This window comes from Salvia hispanica, chromosome 1 (genome assembly GCF_023119035.1).
Source record: "Salvia hispanica cultivar TCC Black 2014 chromosome 1, UniMelb_Shisp_WGS_1.0, whole genome shotgun sequence".
Taxonomy (NCBI): Eukaryota; Viridiplantae; Streptophyta; class Magnoliopsida; order Lamiales; family Lamiaceae; genus Salvia; species Salvia hispanica.
The window spans coordinates 34,763,219-34,783,501 of NC_062965.1; the positions used below are offsets into that span (position 1 = coordinate 34,763,219).

Here is a 20,283-nt window from a genome sequence, read left to right on the forward strand (position 1 = left end):
TTTCACTCTATATGTACACCTCATTTCACCTTCGTTTCTCACACTTTCTTTTACTCCAATCTCTCTACCCATCTAATTTCTCTCTCACACCAGTAATTCCAAGATGAATCCCGGTGGTTACCCAAATCCGACTATTCTCGACGAAATGCCAATGTTCCCCGGTAGCAAGGGCGTAGCCAGCTTATGGGGACATGGGGCAAATGCCCCTCCTCATCCACTCATTTCCTTATATACTTCAACCACACTAAATGCCCATTTTCAAATACATAAATTTTTCCTGTCCAATAAAATCCTGGCTCTGCCCCTGCTCGGTAGTCCCCCGATGTACCACGTTGTCCAAGACCCTTGGGTTTTAACTCCCTTGGACAAAAAAAAGAACTTATTGGTGTTTTGTCACCTTGGTATTCCTTAAGTACAAATTTTTCTCAAATCTTTTCAACAATGTATCCATATAACAGGCCTATCATATGAGAATTAATTCTCTAGTCAAGGAATATCAAGGTGACGATTCTGTTTGGTATGTCACATTCAAAAAATTTTGACAAATGAAAATTAGAGTGTTTCCATAATCTATATATCTAGTTGGAATTAGAGTTATATATATTTCCATTTGTCAAAAGTTTATGGGTGTCACATATTGTCACCTAGGTATTCCTTGACTATGGAATTTTTTTTAATTATCATGCGCAACCTTAAGCAATAATCGAATCAAATAAATTTGAAATATGTACCAATCAAAATGCAAGTTCGCGTGTTCAAACCTCAACATATATAAGTAGAGGCCATTCAAATCTCCAACCGTCAATATCTCGTCTCGAAAAATGCCACACTCAGCTACAATATATCAGGAAATTTCCCTCTTTCGCTCTCGGATTCAAAATCGATGGTTAGAATACTCGTATATTTGTTGCACATATGTAGCTCTAGTTCGTCATCCACGTTTGAAATCGGATCATTTTCTCAGGGTTGATGATGTAACAATTCGAGTTCTCGAGTCGATTTTAGTTTCAAAAGATGTGCAGTCGTCGATTGATTTCAAATCGGTTTTGAAACGGTTCATGAGAGACGAATCTCTTCTTATCTTCGGTGAAATCGCGGAAGAATCAGTCGAGACTAAGCTTACATGTGCTGAGTTTCTGATTCGTGTTTTTGCTATGATTGGCGACGTCGAGGTAATAGCTCGCTCAAATCACTGTTTCTATTGTTTAATTCTTCCGTTATTGGATCGTGTGTGATGAATTAAAATACGTGTAAATTTACACTGGATTGCTTAAACTTGTACACTACTAGTAATATTTACTCTCTGTTTTCTTATTAACTCCAATTCTCTTCTTAAGGACTGTAGGAGTACCTGGTAATGCTTCTGTAACCGTGAATTTACAGATCGCTGTTAGTGACAAGCTCTATTATTCTTTTACATCCAAGAGACTATTGTGTTTAATTGTCATCTTATAATCATCGTCTTGATTTACCAAAAGTTGTTGTCGATAATGCATTGTTCTGATAAAACGATCCTCACAAATTTACAATCGCAAAAATACCAGTTAGGAGTATTGACCAGTATCATATTCTTCACCTTTGGGATTGAGTGATCGGATATTTGGCAGAGTTGCTTGGCCTTGAGATATGAAGCATTGGTTCTGCGAGACGAGATGACTACTATTCACCCTGAGCTTCAAGTCACTTCTAAAGAATGGCTCACCTTCACTGAGCATTCAGTTGAAAATGGATTCCATTCCATTGCAAATCAGGTAAACTTTGAAATTCTGGTGATGATTGATGTGGACATTCCACTTGTATCATGTTGGTTGTTTTCAGATCTCCAAATATGGATGAAACAAAATGTCAGTCATTCTTGCATTAGAAATTTCTACAACTGACAGTGAACCAGATCCACTATTGAGATAATTGTTCGTATATACAAATGTGCTGGTGTTTTGCAGTTCTGCTTAATAATTATATATGATGAACCCATTTCTATATATCAGTCAGAGACTCTGAAACAAGAGCTGAAGTACTTAACAATTTTATGTTTCTGTGGAGTTGATAACATGACAGATCTTTTAAGCATATAACTGGATATTTGTCTTAAGATTATGTAGTTAATCTGATTTGGTGCCAAGCAACTTCTAACACGAGTATATTAGTTATAATTCGCAACACGGTTACATTTCTGTTCTAATATTGTAATACAGTCTAATCTCTTTATATGTAAGTGATACCAATTAAGTACTCCATTTGATAACGATGTTTACAGTTTGAGGGTAGCTGATTGCATCTTGTTGAATACTTATGTTTTTACAGTGATCCTGTACCCTTTTCTCATGTGATGTTGTATTGATTGTGTGGAACAGCGTTGATATAACCAAGATAAAAGATGATTAACAGAATTTTCATTGTAAATTTCTTATTGAAGGCATGCGAAAAGGCACATATGTCCTCAGGCGCTATTCATCTGGAATCAGATGATCTCTTCCATGATGTGAATGCGATGGAGAAAATCGATAGATTGAAGGATGGTGCTTTGCTAAAGATTTCTTCACAATCTGGTACGCATTTTGGGCACATGGTTCCTGAAAATTTCAAGCTCATTTGTTAGAGATTTGATGCTCAATCTTGGTAAAATTACTAGGGGTAACATGAACTACAATTCAGTTATGCAGACCAGTTATAAGGTCTGATCTTGATGCTAATATCTATGTTAGCCTTAAAGTTGTGCGATAGTATTGTAATATTGCAAGATAGCATGCATTTATCTGTTATGAGAGGTGAAAGCATGGTTCTGGTCAAGAAAGCATTAGAAAGTTAAGAGGCAGAAAATTGGAATTTATGTATTTTGGTAGAAACTCTGGCCTGGGATTGAGGGAAATTCATGAATTGTATGATCCATAGTACACCACAGCCCTTATTTATTTCTTTAGCAGAATAAGGATACCGAACATATAGAAAATGAAAATCGTGAAATCTTGGAGTTGAGTTCTCATACAGATGGTAGATTTTCTAAAAATTTGGAAAATACATTCTTGAGATTCACATCACTGGAGCTTACCTGAAACATTCAGCTTATTGTTTCAATTTGGATGGGGTGAAACTAGACTGAAATGCACGTTTGCATATAATGTTTCAGATCTTTATACTTTTCTACCTCAATGCAATTTCCTCTGTTCTACCTCAATGCAATTTCCTCTGTAGATTTTGTTGTCTTCTCATCTGTGAAAATATTATTAACGACTATTTATCTGGTTTAGCTACCTGACTCTATCTTACCTTCTCTGCACGTTGATGTTTGTAACTGAGTAGTCCAGGCACAGGCTAAAGCATACTCAAAGTGGAAAAAAGTTAAGGAGAGTGCACAACAGTTAACCATCCCTACCGAATCACAAAAAGGAAGTTCTCTGTTTAGAAGTGGGATCAAAATGCATAATTTGCGGAAATTGCATGAATATCAACGTCTTCAAATGAAGGTAAGTTGAACCTTAGGTGGTACCCCTTCAACTACTCAATTTGGTTATTTATTTCTTGATTTAGAGTAAAGGCAACTCACATTATTTCTAACCAAAAATTCCTCCTTTTTTGATCCCAGTGCTTCAACTGAAATTTAAATGAATCCCTTGCTCTCACCTAAGCTGTCGTTAGTTAGCACTAAGCACCATAGCAACGTGCGATTTAAGTAGTAGTTATCATAGTAAACAGTTTTTGGGATGAAATGTAGAGAATAATGAAAATCTTTTTAAAATACCAGATCATATCACAGCTCATATTTAATAAATCTGGACGGCGTTGATAAGAATCGTCTAGATTCTCTAGGAAAAATTGTTGGTTAAATTAGCTATATTTCAATTGATTACTATCCTACACTTGCAAGCCACTTTCAACTAGTTTGCAGAATAGGCAGGCTGGATATTTTATCCTACAATTTGAAACTAGCACACCAGTCTGTGTCTGTCTGTCTTAATGCACTAACTTCTTGTTTTTTCTCTTTTATATTCTGTTACTTAATGTCACAGGGAATCTGCAATTAATTCCGAGTTAGTGATATGACAATGCAGCTAAGCATTATTGGCTTGTGATGAAATGAAGTCCATTCGGTCACGTGCCTATGTTATCCTGCACAACTAGTTAATTTCCCTTCTTCCACTTGGGATTGTGCCTACGGTAGCATGGAATCAAGAATGATAAGCAAGGTTAGAATCCTATTATCCTTTAGGCACACACCTAACACATGAATTAGATCAAACACAATTATTTTATGGTTATATAAATAGAAATTTTAAAAGAACGCATCACAATGGACTCGGATTCAAGACTTTTTGTTTCGAACATTATACACTAGGCCAACACACGCACATGACCAAACATGTTTCCTGCGATTATGAGGGGAGGTGTATGGTGCTTTAGAGATGGATAAAATTGGAGATATAAACACTTCGAATCGGATTCATAGTGCAATATTTATATAAACTAGATTATAATCAACACGAACATCATCATGGATACTTTATCAAATGCAAACATAATAATGTGTCATTACACACAGAAACACAATGTTATATGAAAAGAGAATTATAATATCCTACAAAATCTAGAAAATACCTAAATATTTAATAACTACTAGCTGAACACGGTATTTTTTTGTTTTTTGACACGGTAATACCAGTAATGTGATAATTCTAAATGCTAACTCATGTAACGTTTTGATGATCATCTATATTAAGCCACTGTCATCCCTAGATAGTGTACAGTAATATGAAATTACGAGCCAATAGATTGGTCCTCGAAGCATCTAAAATAACACGTGGCTAGACAAAATCGAGAAGAAAAACATTTTATTAGAAATGAAATGAAAATAGGATTGCACCGTTTGGGGTGGGTTTGAAAATGGAATCTTCCATATCAGAAAGCGCGCATTAAATGGGTGTCGCATCGAAGGTCACCACGTTTTATTTATTTGGTCCAAGAGGGTGAAGATGTCTGTGTTTTTGACTTAGTTTAATCGAAACGAAACAAAGGAAACACGCTTCCACACGCATTAATTAATTAAACAAACATTACAAGGTTCTCATCCTGTCTCACCACACACCGTCGCGCTTGCTTGAAACTTGAGTTCCTTTTCAAAATGCGCGTTTCAAGAGCTTACTACTGTGTGTGTCTGTGTGAAAATATTTCAACAAAACTGGCTTCTACTACTAATTAGTCTAATCTTGACTAGTCTTTGCCCCCCTGATCACCCTCTAATTACTCTAAATTAATCATGGATTGTTTTTTTTCATGACGATACTTCTCCATCTCATTTTGGAGCTATACTGATTGCATTACAAAATAATTATGTGAGAGCTAAGATGATGTCTATATTCAGTTATCTATCCTGTGGCGTGGAGTATTTTTTTATTTTGTTAAAATTTATTGTCTCACATGCTTTAAAAAGTCCTATATGCTTTCAATTTTAATTGTGTTCCTATATATAGTTGGTACAAGATATTGACTATGAATTACTAATGAACTATTACTCTACCAAGATGGTTACGTGATAAGATGGATAAAAAATACTATAGGCTAAATCTTTATTTGAATGGTTCACAATTTTGGGAATATTATCACAACGCTATTTTACTAGCTAATTTTCCTTGAATTACATTCCATTAAAAGAGTGTGATTGGAAAAATCTAAGTAATGATAGATAAAAATATCAATCTATCTACCTTATTAGTTATATAAATGTTGGAGTTCAAACCATCTCACACTTGAGAATTAGAAAATTTGCAAACAATATATAAATGTAACCCCCACTCCATTAGTATGAGGTCTTTTGGGGTTGTTCCTTAAGCAAAATAGTGAGGCTTTTGCCCAAAACAGACAATATCATACTAATGTGGAGAATTAGATAATGTGCAAGTAATATATAAGTGCAACCCCTATTTCTTTAGTATGAGACTTTTTGGAGAGTGATCCGAGCACTCAAAGTGGATAATATCATATTCCAAATCATCGCAAAAACTAATTAATGATTTAATATGGATTTCGGGTGTGCATAATCGAATCCTCACAATAACTAAACGTCCTTAAAGAGGAAACAATTTGAATAAAACTAGGGTAATATTTAGTTGTATTAATATTACTAGCATTCTTATCAAACCCTAGTACTAGGCTACATATACTTACATTTCTTTCAACTAGCAATAGAGGGTGTCATAGAGAATGAATAAAGTATAATTGAAAATATAATTAATGTAGAGATTAAATATAAAATTGTGAATAAGAGAGGTGGGGAAGGAGAGCTGTTTTCCTCGGAATGGCAGATTAGAAGCTTGGAATCATGTGATGTGCATTAAATACGAGGCTGAGGGAATCCCTCTTAATTTATTAGAAGTAGAGTTTTCACAAAAACCCCCCTCGTGATCATACACTAGCACAAGATGATGACAATTTCAATTAATGAGCCATCACCAACAATTTATTACTTATTGATCATCATTATTTAATTATTATCATTTCATGTACCATCACAAAATATGTAGATTAAATTAATGTTGTACTAGTGCTCGAATCAATTCAAAGATTTGTTATAAGATCATATAGTTGATTAGGAGTTGTTGTAGCTAGCCTTTTAGATTTCTCAATCCGATTAAGATGAATTTTTATTTTGAAATGGACATAAATGATTTCAAGTGGGGTGTTCAAATATTTCGAGTGATCAAGTTTGTGGCACAACGGTAGATTTGATTTATCATAGTAAGGAACAAAGAAAATGGAAAAACAACAAAAAAAAATATGAAAAACAAGAGTCATTATTGTTAGATTTCAGTCATTGTAGCTTAATCCATGTGATCATGTTCACTTGAATATAAGTTTTCTACATTAATATATAATGGTCTCTTTGTTTGAAAGTTTGTACTCTTAGATTTCAGTCTCATGTCGGATCTATTAACTTCCTCATTTATTGTTATTTGATTTGATTATATATGTGAGTGTGCAGTGAATGTGTTCTTCATCGTGCTTCTTCACTAATTTCATTGATTATGCCTTTCAATTTACAGTCGTTTATTGCACGAATAAATTCATGTGTACACAATACTTATATCATAAGATTTAAGATTTGAATTTGACAATTCGACAGCACATATTTATGAAAAGTTGGTGTTAGTAGTGTTAGTGGGTTTTTCATACATTTATGAAAAGTTTATTTTCAAACTCTTTTGTGTTTGGTTGTAAATCTAATAACATTAAACAATGTAGTTCAATGTTTGATTTAAAATACATCTGTTATATAAGGGTGCTTTGTGACATCTTTAACGCGAGATCCATCTGAAAATCAAGCAACCTAACTAAACACGGTGTGAAAGATGTACTCCGACATTGTATATATCATGCTAAAGTGCATGTTTGGTAGCGAAGATAAATAAACAAAACATGATAATAAAACACATTTTAGATCATGTTTTATCATATAACTCCAATATAAAAACTAAACCTAACATCTCGATCGTAGACGTAATTTATTATCTAAATCTGGATATTTGTTAAATGATCACTGCCATAGATCTTTCTCCTTTATTTTGAGAAACGCTCAAATGCCAACTCCTTTTATCATTAGAAAAAATATTTGTTTCTAGTACTACTAACAAAAGACACGCTCAGAAAATGAAATACAATTCAGTTGATAGAATGCTTTCATAGTTTAGTCAGTAAGATGTTTTTCCTCCTACTATCAAGTTGAGTGTATATAAGTTACATATGCTACTTGTGTGTAAGTTCTAAGTTCTAACTAAAATATACTCCCTCCGTCCCGGATAATTCAGGTCATTTTGACCGGGCACGAGTTTTAAGAATTGTAATGAAAAGTGGGTTGAAAAAGTTAGTGGAATGTGGGTCCTACTTTTATATATTATTATTATAATAAAATGTGAGTAGGAATGAGTTAGTGGAATATGAGGTCCACTACCAAAAATGGTAAAAGTGAAGTGGGACAAATTATGTGGGACGAACTGAAATGGAAAACTGGGACGAATTATCTGGGACGGAGGGAGTATCACACAATTATTTATGAACTCCCTCTGTTTCCTTGTTAATTGAGAAGTTTCTTTTTGGCACGGAGTTTAAAAATAGTGTGTTAAGTGGATGGTGAATAAAATAAGAGAGAATAAAGTAAGACCGCCCTACCATGATTCAAAATTCAAATCCAAATCCAAAACCATATTTTAGTGATATATTTATAACTATAATATGATGTTGGATTTATAGTGGATGTGGTTCTCGATTCACATTGAATTAGAATATTGAATCGACATAGGGTAAAATAGTTTCATGCAAGTTTGTATATAAATATCGTTAATTATAATGAAAAAAAAAATGGACGATTATATAGTAGTATGTGTTTGATGTGAATTGAATGCCCTCCCAACAAACATTCACGTCGAACTCATCTTTCCCTCGGTCCGGTCTTCCCTCGTTTCATGCTACACATAATGTGCTAAACCCTAACCCTAGTTCTTCCCACCAATTTATTGCTTTTGTCTTTCCCTATTCTTTAAACAATTAGTATTCCCAATTCCAATTCATTTTGTTTTTCTTTCTTCACACAATCAAGCTATTGACTAATTAATTGTGTGTATGCATGTGCTTATACATTATTATACTCCTATAAACAGAAATGCAAAAGAGGAAAAAGGAAAATGCAAAAAAAAAAGTCAAATAAGGGCAATGTGGAAAAAAGAAACCAATTTTGCATGGATGGCTAATTTTTCTCATGGCGGTGGTCAACCTCTCATGATCTTGCCGATGTCACGTCTTTAAAATGACTAAAATGCCCATCATTGACGGTAACTATTTGAGGATTTCAAACTTATGGCCAATTAAATTAAAACCACTTAACCAACGGGTCTTAGCGCAGTTGGCAGTGTGGAGTTATGGTGATCTTGAGGTAATGAGTTAAAAAACTCAGTTTAATCCGCAAATTCGGTCTCGCAGGATTAGTCGAATTCCACTAAAGGCGTGTTCTGTACACATACAATAAAACCAAAAAGAAATTAAAAAAATAAAACCTCTTAGGCTTTCGAGCTAGTGCTCAAACTAATATAATTCTACTATACAACCATGTTCACTAATCACAAGCTCGTTTCATGAAAGCTCATGTGATTAGATAGGTTATCGATATACAACATTGATATTTAATAGAAGACTTTATTGGCATATGTATTTAATTGGTTCAATGCACTCATCATATAATCTTATTAACCTTGATTTTAAGCAAATGTCATTTTAACTCCCATGTTTTCTTCCTTAGTCAATAAAGAAACAAACTTTAAAATAAAACAAGTAGCGAGTTACTATTTCATTAATTTTTTTAATTATTGCCACCATACATACATGCAAATTAAGAACTGTGGCCTTCAATCTTCCCTAACATGTACTCAACCATTTTTTTAATATTGAAAAGAAATTCACATCACATAGATTTGAAAAAGATAAACACACACGTAGTTATAATTTAATCATGGAACGATTTCCATGGTGGACTATAACGCCTACCATTATAAATACCCTTTCTCCATTCTCACAACCTTACTACAATTGTTTCCTCCACAACAAAACCTAAGGCAAAAAAAAAAAAAAATCAAAATCTCCCTACAAAAGAAAATTAAAACACCACAACCCAAAAATGGGAGGAGGAACTTCGCCCTGCGCCTCCTGCAAACTTCTCCGGAGACGCTGCGCAAAAGACTGCATTTTCTCCCCTTATTTCCCTCCCGACGATCCTCACAAGTTCGCCATCGTTCACAAGGTGTTTGGAGCTAGCAATGTGAGCAAGATGCTGCAGGTTTGATCATTTTCTTGACTCTTTTTTTTGCTAAAACACTTGTTTTTAGGGTTTTGTTAAAAAAATAATTTTGGGTATTCTTAGGAGCTCCCATTTCATCAAAGAGGAGATGCAGTGAGTAGCTTAGTGTATGAGGCTAATGCTAGGATGAGGGACCCTGTGTATGGCTGCGTTGGGGCGATTTCATTTCTGCAGAATCAAGTTTCTCAGCTGCAGATGCAGCTAGCAGTGGCTCAAGCAGAGATACTTTGCATTCAGATGCAGCAAGAGCAGCAGCAGCCGCCTCCGTTGATGACTCATAACAATGATCATCATAGCGGTGAAGATGACAAGTCCTCTCTTGTTAATTATAGTAGCCTCCAACACTATCTTAGCTTTGCTTCCACTAGTTCTACTAATAATGTGATGCAAGATCCTCTCAAGAGAGAGTCCCTTTGGACTTGATTCATGAGTAGGGAGTTAGTTAATTAGCTAGCTAGCCAGGGTTAATTTTGGAAATGTAGCTTGCGCGCGACCATCTGTGGTGTTCTTGTGTTTCGTTTCATCAGTATGTTGTGTTATGATAAGTACTCGTGAGACTGTCTTATACAAGGCTCGAACAAAATAGAGGGACCTAGCTAGCCATTGTGTGTATTAATCTTGAACAATTTTTAATCAATCTAACTATCTTAATTATGTTCAAATTTGTCTTCCCCTAGTTCTCATTCTCAACTACTACTTTTGACTTTTTCCCCTCCCCTTAATTTCTTGTAGAGAATATATATGTATTACTATGTCTTGTGTTCTTGAATGAGCTAGTTTATGCTAATTAAAATAAGTGGTCTTCCTATAAAAATGCAAGCCCCACATGGGCTTGTAAAATTAGAGTTTCGAAAAGCAGCATTGAGATTTGTTGGCATTGCTTAGAAAACACATAACCTTAATTGTGCAAAATTTGAGCTAGACCTGAAGTATGAATGAAGTAAATGTTGAGCTAGTGTGTGTGTGTGTGTGTGAGAGAGAGAGAGAGAGAGCCATATATGAAATCCATCTTCTTCACTAACGTCATACGCGCACAATCAAATGTTGCTGGATATAGTTAAAGAAACCTAGGTAAATTTAATCTAGAGGGAACATCTTTTTTGGTCCACGAACTTTGCCAAAGTATCATTTTAGGTCCGTGAACTTTGAAAATATCATTTGAGGTCCATCAACTATAAGTTAATATAATTTGAAGTATTTTTTTACTATTTCCAAATTTTTCAGGACGAAAATACCCTCAATACCTTAAAGGGTATATATTCATAATAAACTTATCATATACTCATATTTTTTTATAAATATCTTTACAATATATTTTTGACGAATTTTCTAAATATAATTTGACCTTCAATATTATCACTTAATTTTGTGACATGCAAGTAAAATTGCTTCTTCAATTTTTTATATTAGAGAATTTTAAAATTGAATAAAGAACTTTCTTTAATAATATAAAATTGAATAAGGATATTTTCTTGCATATCACAAAATTAAGTTATAATAGTGAAGGTTGAATAAAGATTTTTTTTTTAATAATAAAAAATTGAATAAAGATATTTTCTTGCATGTCACAAAATTAAGTGATAATATTGAAAGTCAAATTATATTTAGAAAATTCATCAAAAATATATAGTAAAGATATTTATAAAAAATATGAGTATATAATAAGTTTATTAAAAATATATACCCTTAAAGATATTGAGGTTATTTTTGTCTAGAAAAACTTGGAAATAGTAAAAAAGTACTTAAAATGATATTAACTCATAGTTGATGGAGCTCAAATAATATTTTCAATGTTCACGGACCTAAAATGATACTTTGGCAAAGTTCGTGGACCAAAAGAGATGTTCCCTCTTTAATCTAATTAATTAGTTGAATCAAATACAGATATAAATATTACTCCCTCCGTCCCCCATTAAGAGTCACATTTTTCCATTTCGGTCCGTCCCCAATTAAGAGTCACACTTCATTTTTACCATAAATGGTAGGTAGGTCCCACATTCCACTAACTCACTTCACACACATTTTATTATAAAACCAATATAAAAAGGTGGGTCCCACATTCCACTAACTTTTTCAACCAACTTTTCTTTACATTTCTTAAAACCCGTGTCCGGTCAAACTGTGACTCCTAATCGGGGACGGAGGGAGTAATATTTTAGAACTGATATTACCCCATTCTAATACTTAGGATAAAGTATGAAGCGCTACCTATACATTATTATTTTTACATTTCACTAGCTATCTTTGTAACTTTTATTTAACCCTGATTAATAAGTATAAATAAATTAGTTGGAATTCGGAATTTGGAATTTGGAATTTGGAATTTGGAATTTGGAATTCCATTTGAAAGACTCAAATTCAGGAGCCTGGTTGAATTTATGAGTTGTCGGTGGCGACTAATTTATTTCTATCGTACATTAATTATGCATATCCTATATTGATGATTTATTCATAAGTTAACGTACGTAATTATACGTAAATTTGGATAAGTTTTCGTAAATACATGCTACTAATAAATACTGACAAGTTCATTGACTACAATGTAACATAGGGTTTAGGGACCAAACCCTCCCGGTCTCCATGTTAAAATAAACAAAAACAATTAAACTTTAACCAGCTTAAAGGAGAGTGGATTATATGTTGCCTTTGCGTTTTAATTGGCTTTTAGACAAAAAAGTAGAGAGGTTTGATTATTTGAAATGACATACTCAAAATTATTGTCGGGGAGTATGTGGCTTTCTCTTGAAAAGTTGTACTCAATTCGTCCCAACGTAATTAAGTGAGAAATTTCTTTTTGATAAGAGATTTAAGATATTAATGTTTAGATAATCAAATAGAATGAAAATAAAAATAGAGATATTTTACGAAAAAAGTGTAAATAACTCACTTTATGTGAGACATTCCAAAAAAAAAATACGAATTGCTTATGATGGGACGAAGGAAATAGTATACTATATTTACTTTTGAAAACCTAGCCATATACTATTGTGTATAAAGAGAGGAGTGTGATAAAAAGAGAACCACATTTAAAATGAAAACTAAGAATTGCTTTCATTCGATATCAAGAATTAAGAGATCTCGCTTATGTCAAGTGTCACTTTTTTTTAAGAAAAAATTATTCGAAAAATGGTATTATTATCAAAATGTCGACATCTTCTTACACTCGTAAAAAAAAATCGACATTACTCTATACAATTGAGATTATAAGTTTAAAATGAAAAACACTCCATATTTAGTTCTCCTTAACATCGATATCATTTAAAACATTTAACATATTTTAGTAACAATTTTATCGTATATTTTTACACTAACAAAATAATTGGGCGTATCAATTTACAATAAAAAAATATCAGTGATTTTTAACATCAGTATCAATTAAAAAATTCAACATGTTTTATCAACAAATTTATCGTATTTTATATTAACAAAATAATTGGGCATATTAGTTTATAATGCAAAATATATCAGTTTCAAACGCAAAACACATCAGTTCTCTTTAACATCAATATCAATAGAAAAATTATTACAAGTATTCTACTTTTTTGAAAATATACGAACATGATACAATATTTTTCAAATTTCTTAATCTGAACACATGCAATTCGGATTTTGTTATATTTATGAAAAAATAATTTAAATCAAAAGAGGCATGTGAAATTCAAAGTTCATAGATAATTCTACTACGAATACTACGACAATGTTATGAAGATCTTTGTTTTTTATTCATAACTCTTGTTGTTATTTTGACTTTTCAGTTACTTTTACATTTATTTGTTTGATCCTCTTATAAATGAATGATTGCATTTGTTACGAGATTCAAGAGATGAATAGCATTTGTTTGAATGGTTAATAACCGAACACCTTTATTAACCATAGTTGTAAAATTTGATTAGTACTGTGTGTATGAGTTGGTCTAACAGTACAGCGATAATGCCCTAAGTCTAAAGGTCTCAAGTTCAAGTTTATCTTGATACGGATCTTGAATGAAGGAATTGAATCTTCGAAGCTATTAGTACTTGTTTATTGAGTAAATTGAGAAATTTGAGATCTTGTATGAAGGAATTGAAATTTCGAAGCTATTAGGATTTCTGTGTTAATCATGATTAGAAGTGGGCTTATCTATTGGGTACTTCAAGAGAATGCATAATCTATCTTCGTGATTCCCTTAATAATTCTTGATACACGTAAAGACATGGATTTTGTATAGATTAATTGATATGAGATGTGATCAAATGAAAACTCTAAATATTGTACAAACTCAAAACTATTATATGGACCATTGAAAAATGTCAACAGATCACAAAAAAGCATCAACAAGAAAATGTCAACAGAATTTCAACGGTAGTCAATGATTGATGTTGTGTTGATATTGTGTTGATACTGTGTTGACATTAAAATCTTGAAATTTTACACTGTTAATATTGTATTGAAACTGTATTGAAACTGTGTTGAAGCGTTTTGAATTTGTATAATATATAAATTTGTATTTTATCACTATCCTAATTAATATAGAACCATAGTTATCGAAACCTCGAACGCTACCTTCTCTTTATTTATTTGCACACTTTGTTTTTATTATTCTTTACATAAATTGAATTTGTTAGAAGTATAGAACATTAAATTCAATCGTTAATTGTCTAAATAATGATTTAGATTGATTTGTGGTACTACATCTAGTCCAATAGTTCTTACAAATCCAATACTCTTTCCATTTATCTTAGCCCCATACACTTTTTGGGTATCTATCTAGCAGAGCTAACACCTGATTGGGCTTCATCTGTTGGGTCTTTATCTAATATTTATTATTTATTTACTTAAGCCCAGCCCATGTTACATGCAACACCAACACTAATAAATCTTGTCCAAACCTTACAAGGATATTACCTATTTCCGACACAGTATCAAATTTGGGCATGCACAAATCAATTACGAAATTTTATCATATTTACAATCTCAATTTTATCATAATTAAATATATAGGCACGATAATCATTTTTGCTTTTGATTATAGATTTCATTACTATGTGGGAATAGGGTATTTTGTATATATTGGATTTAATAATACTCGATTTGATGCTTGTTAGGTATTGGATACACGAAAACCATTAAAATGGAATTGGGCATGAGACGTGAGGGGAGTATTAGGATCCTTTTGCCTCCTTAGTGTCTATTTCTTTCTTAATATCAATCATTAGATTAGAGATGTGGACGGTCAAGATCAAGATTAAGTAACTGATCCCGTGTTGCATTATTAGTCCTAATCTGTGCATTATGAGGGTATAAGAGTAAAAAGGCATTGGATGACAATAATTACGGGATTTTTTGGGATAACCAATTGACATACCATTCTCACTTCATCATTCTACTCTCTCTCATCAACCACGTTCCCTCAATTCTTCTCTCCACAAAAAACCCTAGTCGCCCCAAATTGATGTCGAGAAGAAACTTTTGCCATAGTCTGTCGCCGTAAAAACGTGGTAGAATCATCGGTCATCTCCAAATCGAGGGCTCTATCCGCTGAAGTAATGCAATCGTCCGTTAAAAATCATCGGTCATCTCCAAAAAGAGGGTTTCGTCCGCCAAAGTAAGGTAATCGTCGCAGTCGACAACAAGGAGTGTTTCTAAAGTTCTGATTTTTGGAAAGATCCACTTCTGTACTGTCGATTTTCGGCTTTAAAACACTACATAGTCGACGATTCACAGTTTTGTAGCAACCAATTTCATGTTTTGCACAAATATTTGTTCGATTTTTTCTGTAAATCATGAATTGGTGTTCATTTGTTTTAGATTTTTGACCATTAATGAAGTTTTTAGTTGATTACTGATTTAGATTTGTGTTTTGTTCGATTTTGTTGAGGAAACCTTACTGATATTAGGTTGTGGTTGACTCTACTAAACGATTTTGCATCGAATTGTGTTTTGTAATAAACGATTTCACAATTTGTTTTATAATTCTGTCCATGATTGAATTTTTTAGTTGATTACTGTTTTATATTAGTGTTTTGGTCGATTTTGTTGACAACATCTTACTGCATTATATATACAGTTTGGTACATTATTAATCATTTACGGTTTGATATACATATCTGTCTTTCTTGTTGCATCAATTGATGGAACGTATACATTATTGTATGAAGATTTGTGCATTATATTTTTACTGACCTTTGGTTTCTGCATTACACAATACTCATCTGATACAACTCTGTTTCCTATTCTGGACAGCATCTAAGCAGCGCCGGTTTGAGTTTGACGAAGCGGTTGATGATTTTATTCCAATCGCATTAGCCAGAAGCTTCGGCAAAGATTAGCCGTGGACAAAGCTGAGACTAGTACAGCCCGTGAAGGCGCAGAGAAGAGGAAGCCGAGGGGAAAGAAAATCGACCACCTGTACTGTCGATAGACATCCACCGAGTTCATTTCATGTATATTGTGTTTGCTGTAATACAAGCATTATATATAAAGTTTGGTACATTATTAGTCAGTTACTACTCATTATATGAACTTCTTGGCACATTACTGCGTTGCATGGGAAATTTAAATATCTTTTGATACATTATTAATATATTGTCTTGCATTATGTGTTATTTATCTTACATTACTGACCTGTTATATTAACCATTACTGTTGTTGCTATTGTTAGGTTTGGTATACTGAAAAGCATGTTTCGAGCAAGTTTCGCTCGAATAGAATCTTGTTTGTATACATAAAACTCTATAATCCATTTTTAACCCGATTCAGTATTATTCGAGCAGTTTCGCACGAATAGAATCAGTATATTATTACATTGTGTTTGCTTGTGCATTTATAAGATGTTTTATAAACATTTAAATGTATAAGAAGCAAACAAAGTCTAAGTCTTTTGCTTAGTAGACTGGTTGTGGGTGTCGTCCACTTTAAGGTAACACAGTCGGTTCTATGCAAAGCTTTGCAAAAGAAAAAGAAGAATTTCACAACCCGGATAGGCTTAGACTACCTATCGTGAAAGGTTGCAATGTCAGTCCGATTATTTCTAAGCCTTACTAAAATAAGATGACGTTAGTGTGGTATAGCACTGAATGGATCTAACAGCAAGACGTGTCTTTATGCTATCTACTGAAAGACTAAGTCTTGATAAATAACTATTTCTTAATCTACATACGTTAGCATTGAGCATACGGTATTGATTATGCACTACTTTGACTTATCAAATGGTGCGGGTTTTTCACAACCCAATAATCCTGATATATTGGGTAGTGGTGATTAATATCTAGCGGTGCTAGGATTGCTATTATGTTGAATCGTGCGCGAGGTGAGTCTCGTTTGATAATGTCCACAAGAGGAGCTTGAACAAGGTTTTATTATTCGGAAACTAGCCAGTTGGAGTTTTATTACTCTATGAATAATAAATAAGTGTTTCTTGCTAAGTCCACTCTTGGAATTGATAAGATGTTAATTAATTAAGTTCATAGCAGACATTAATTAATTAATGGAAATTTATATCTTAAGCGCGGGAAATAAATAATTTAAATAATGGAAACCCGGATTACTTGTAATTTCAGATTTGGATGGGGAGTGCAATATTACTTCTGTAGTGGTTGCTCGTAATATTCCAATTAAAAGCTTATATTAAATTGGGGTTCAATTTAATTAGTAAAAAGCTAATTGGAGGAGCCCATATCCAAAACCTTCCATAGATCCCTGACTGGGCTCAATATGAACTTAATATAAATAGGAGAATAAAGGAAAGACAGAAACACAATTATTAGTAGAGGAAATTTTCGCCCCCCTCTCTAATTAGTAGAGGAGTTCGAAAATTCTTCAGCTCTTCTCCGTGAGGAATTTTCTGTCTTCTTTATTCGAGTCCTAGTATTTTGATAAGATCAGCCCACCCCGATATCGAGATACAGTTCGGGAACCAGTCAGAAGATCCGTGGTCTAGTATTGAAGATCATCACGTGGAGAAGGCGCGAGCAATCGACGATTCTTTGGAGAATCAAATCGGTAACTCTAAACCGTAGAAATCATGTTTAGGATTTATATTTTCTAAGCATGAATTATTTGCGTTCTAGCATGTAATTATCTGTTTAACATGTGAATTGATTAATCGCATAATCGGTCAAATAGATCCGTGTCTGATTTATTTGTTTTGTACAAGTCTTCCGCTGTGCAAGGGGCTCCAAACCCCAGCAGCTATTACACATGCATTATACATATATTTTTGTACATTATTGATCTGTTACATCATTGATACATATAATTAGTTTTGCTATACCAGAAGGTGTTGGGGGAACTTGGCAGCAATGACAATCTCAATTCACCAAACTAGGAAGTGTTGGAGGAAGATGAACCAAGTAGGCTTGTTTGGAAATGCTCATGCCCATGGATCAAACTTCATTCCTTGTGCGCTGCGGCGGCAGCGGCGGCTCTGTGGCGGTCCCAGTGAGAGAGGATTTTGCAGCACCTAGTCGAAACAAGAAAGACAATAACATGTATTTCAGGAGGTGTCCAACTGATTTAAAATAGATTTGTAGGGTATTTCGTCTAGATTTATGATGATGTAAAGCACTTGGGATGGTTTGAATTCAATTTCCTTTCAACGTTATTCTCTTCAAGTTGTACATCTGATACGAATGTGCTTCATTATATACTATTTGTACATTATTTACTGTACCAAATCTTAAACGTATTAAAAAATAAAATTTAATTCATATGGTGGTACTATACTCTAGCCTTATGGGTTGTTAAACCCAAGGGGAATGATTCAAACTCTCTGCCCTTTTGCCCTTTGATATGGTTCCGTTTGTGAGTGGGTACTACAACCTAGCCCCATAGATTGTTAAATCCAAAAGGCATGAATTCAATTTCCTTTCAACATTATTTTCTTCAATCTGAAATTGAAGGCGTGAATTATGGAAATGCATTAACTGCCGCCTATTTACTACTCCCCTAAATGCCCTTTTTGAATTTTTTTTATTAATTCATTAAATTCATGTGGCATAAAAATCAGCCATTAGATTTTGAAAATGAAGGGCCGAGATTGAGAAGGAAAAAGAACAAAAGATGCAAAAAGGATGTGAATACATCCCTGAGACATTATAATGAAATTTAAGATTTATCCGATTCTAGATCCGCCATTTATAGCCTATGAGTTGGGCTGAAATTGAATATATATTGGAATAAACACTCCCTCAGTCCACCCCACTTACGGTGTAGTCTAGCAAGCTGCAACGTGAGCGTTGGCCGCACCAAACTACCAATCAAGCGGGCGCACTGTCCACGCAGCCTCGTACTTGGTGATGCCCACTTTGCCCTCTCTTGCAATGCGTGGAGCTGGACTATACCACCATATTCGTGGCCTAGTTCCATTTTCCTCCCAAGATAAGGATGATTTGACATAAAATTAATTAAGATACTGATGTTAATGTGCTCGGGACTTGTTCAAAGTACACATCCACGTGCCCAGTGCCTAAGTGCGACATTATGACTGTCATGACCACGCGTCGTTTCTCTCCCATGCTTGCAAAAGCACGTGAATGCGTCGACCTGTGGGTGGCTTACACGTGGACATCCATTAATATTTTGCCCAAAAATTAACTTTAAAAAAAATGTGTGACTAGTCAAACAACTAATTTTTTAGTTTATCATTCACAATTTTTTCTTTTTTTATTATGTGAATGTCTATGCACTCCGAATATATTCTACACAACTTATGATCTACTTATTGCCATTCTCCATTCCCATCACACAGTTTATTTCACTTTCATTTTGTCGACTCAATGGATCCATTCACCAATGACGATGCTTCCTAGACATCAACTATAACCAATTTTTCTAGATGACCTATAATGCAGGTGTGGGAGCGATGCATGATTTGCGCAAGAAGCCAATGAAAGTCGATGTAAGACATACACACATCAGGAAAGAGAAACGACGGATCAACAAATAATTTATTAGCGAATCCACAACGGGACCTAGAATATTTCAGCACGACAACACTCCTCATGAGTTGACGTGTAATAAAAAGCAACATGACCAATTGTGACAAGATCTAGTTAATGAAATGTAGGCACACTTTTGCCATGTCGATGATGAGTAGAATTACGTAATTTTAATCATATTATATATATATTTTTATTATAGTTGTCTAATAAAATCATTATTTTATTAAGTTAATAAATTATATTTCAATATAATAATAATAATAATAATAATAATTAAAAAAATATATAACATAATCGCCCTTAGTTATTTCACAAATTATGTGATATACTTTTTAAAAAAAAACATAATTTAAAAATAAAATTACATAATACCCTCGGCTCTCACTCCTCTTCCTCGTCCTCGTCCCCCGCCCGTGCCGCTGCCGCCTCCGACGTCCCCGCCCCCGATCTCGACGCCATAATCATCAATGGGTGGCATCCCTAAATCGCGTCGACATTGGTCGACCACTTCCTCCAATCCGGTGGGAA

At 33.8% G+C, this 20,283-nt stretch overlaps 2 protein-coding genes across 2 annotated transcripts; both read left to right on the plus strand.

Moving 5' to 3' along the window:
• Positions 1 to 812: 812 nt before the first annotated feature.
• Positions 813 to 4,264, plus strand: LOC125192467 (protein DOUBLE-STRAND BREAK FORMATION). The gene is made up of 6 exons (XM_048090085.1): positions 813 to 886; positions 965 to 1,172; positions 1,608 to 1,751; positions 2,417 to 2,549; positions 3,301 to 3,464; positions 4,008 to 4,264. The coding sequence occupies exons 1-6, from the start codon at positions 822 to 824 to the stop codon at positions 4,020 to 4,022; spliced, it is 729 nt and encodes a 242-aa protein (XP_047946042.1). The 5' UTR covers positions 813 to 821; the 3' UTR covers positions 4,023 to 4,264.
• A 5,299-nt stretch (positions 4,265 to 9,563) lies between these two features.
• Positions 9,564 to 10,489, plus strand: LOC125201597 (LOB domain-containing protein 12-like). The gene is made up of 2 exons (XM_048099770.1): positions 9,564 to 9,814; positions 9,899 to 10,489. Exons 1-2 carry the CDS (start codon positions 9,656 to 9,658, stop codon positions 10,256 to 10,258), a joined length of 519 nt encoding a protein of 172 aa, XP_047955727.1. The 5' UTR covers positions 9,564 to 9,655; the 3' UTR covers positions 10,259 to 10,489.
• Positions 10,490 to 20,283: the final 9,794 nt, after the last annotated feature.

Bases quoted from the DNA above. Each gene is read 5' to 3' on its own strand.
- LOC125192467 (XM_048090085.1), top strand. From the start codon at position 822: ATGCCACACTCAGCTACAATATATCAGGAAATTTCCCTCTTTCGCTCT. The intron at 1,752-2,416 runs GTAAACTTTGAA...TTCTTATTGAAG, and splicing joins TCCATTCCATTGCAAATCAG to GCATGCGAAAAGGCACATAT. The intron at 2,550-3,300 runs GTACGCATTTTG...GTAACTGAGTAG, and splicing joins AAAGATTTCTTCACAATCTG to TCCAGGCACAGGCTAAAGCA.
- LOC125201597 (XM_048099770.1), top strand. From the start codon at position 9,656: ATGGGAGGAGGAACTTCGCCCTGCGCCTCCTGCAAACTTCTCCGGAGA. The intron at 9,815-9,898 runs GTTTGATCATTT...GGGTATTCTTAG, and splicing joins ATGTGAGCAAGATGCTGCAG to GAGCTCCCATTTCATCAAAG.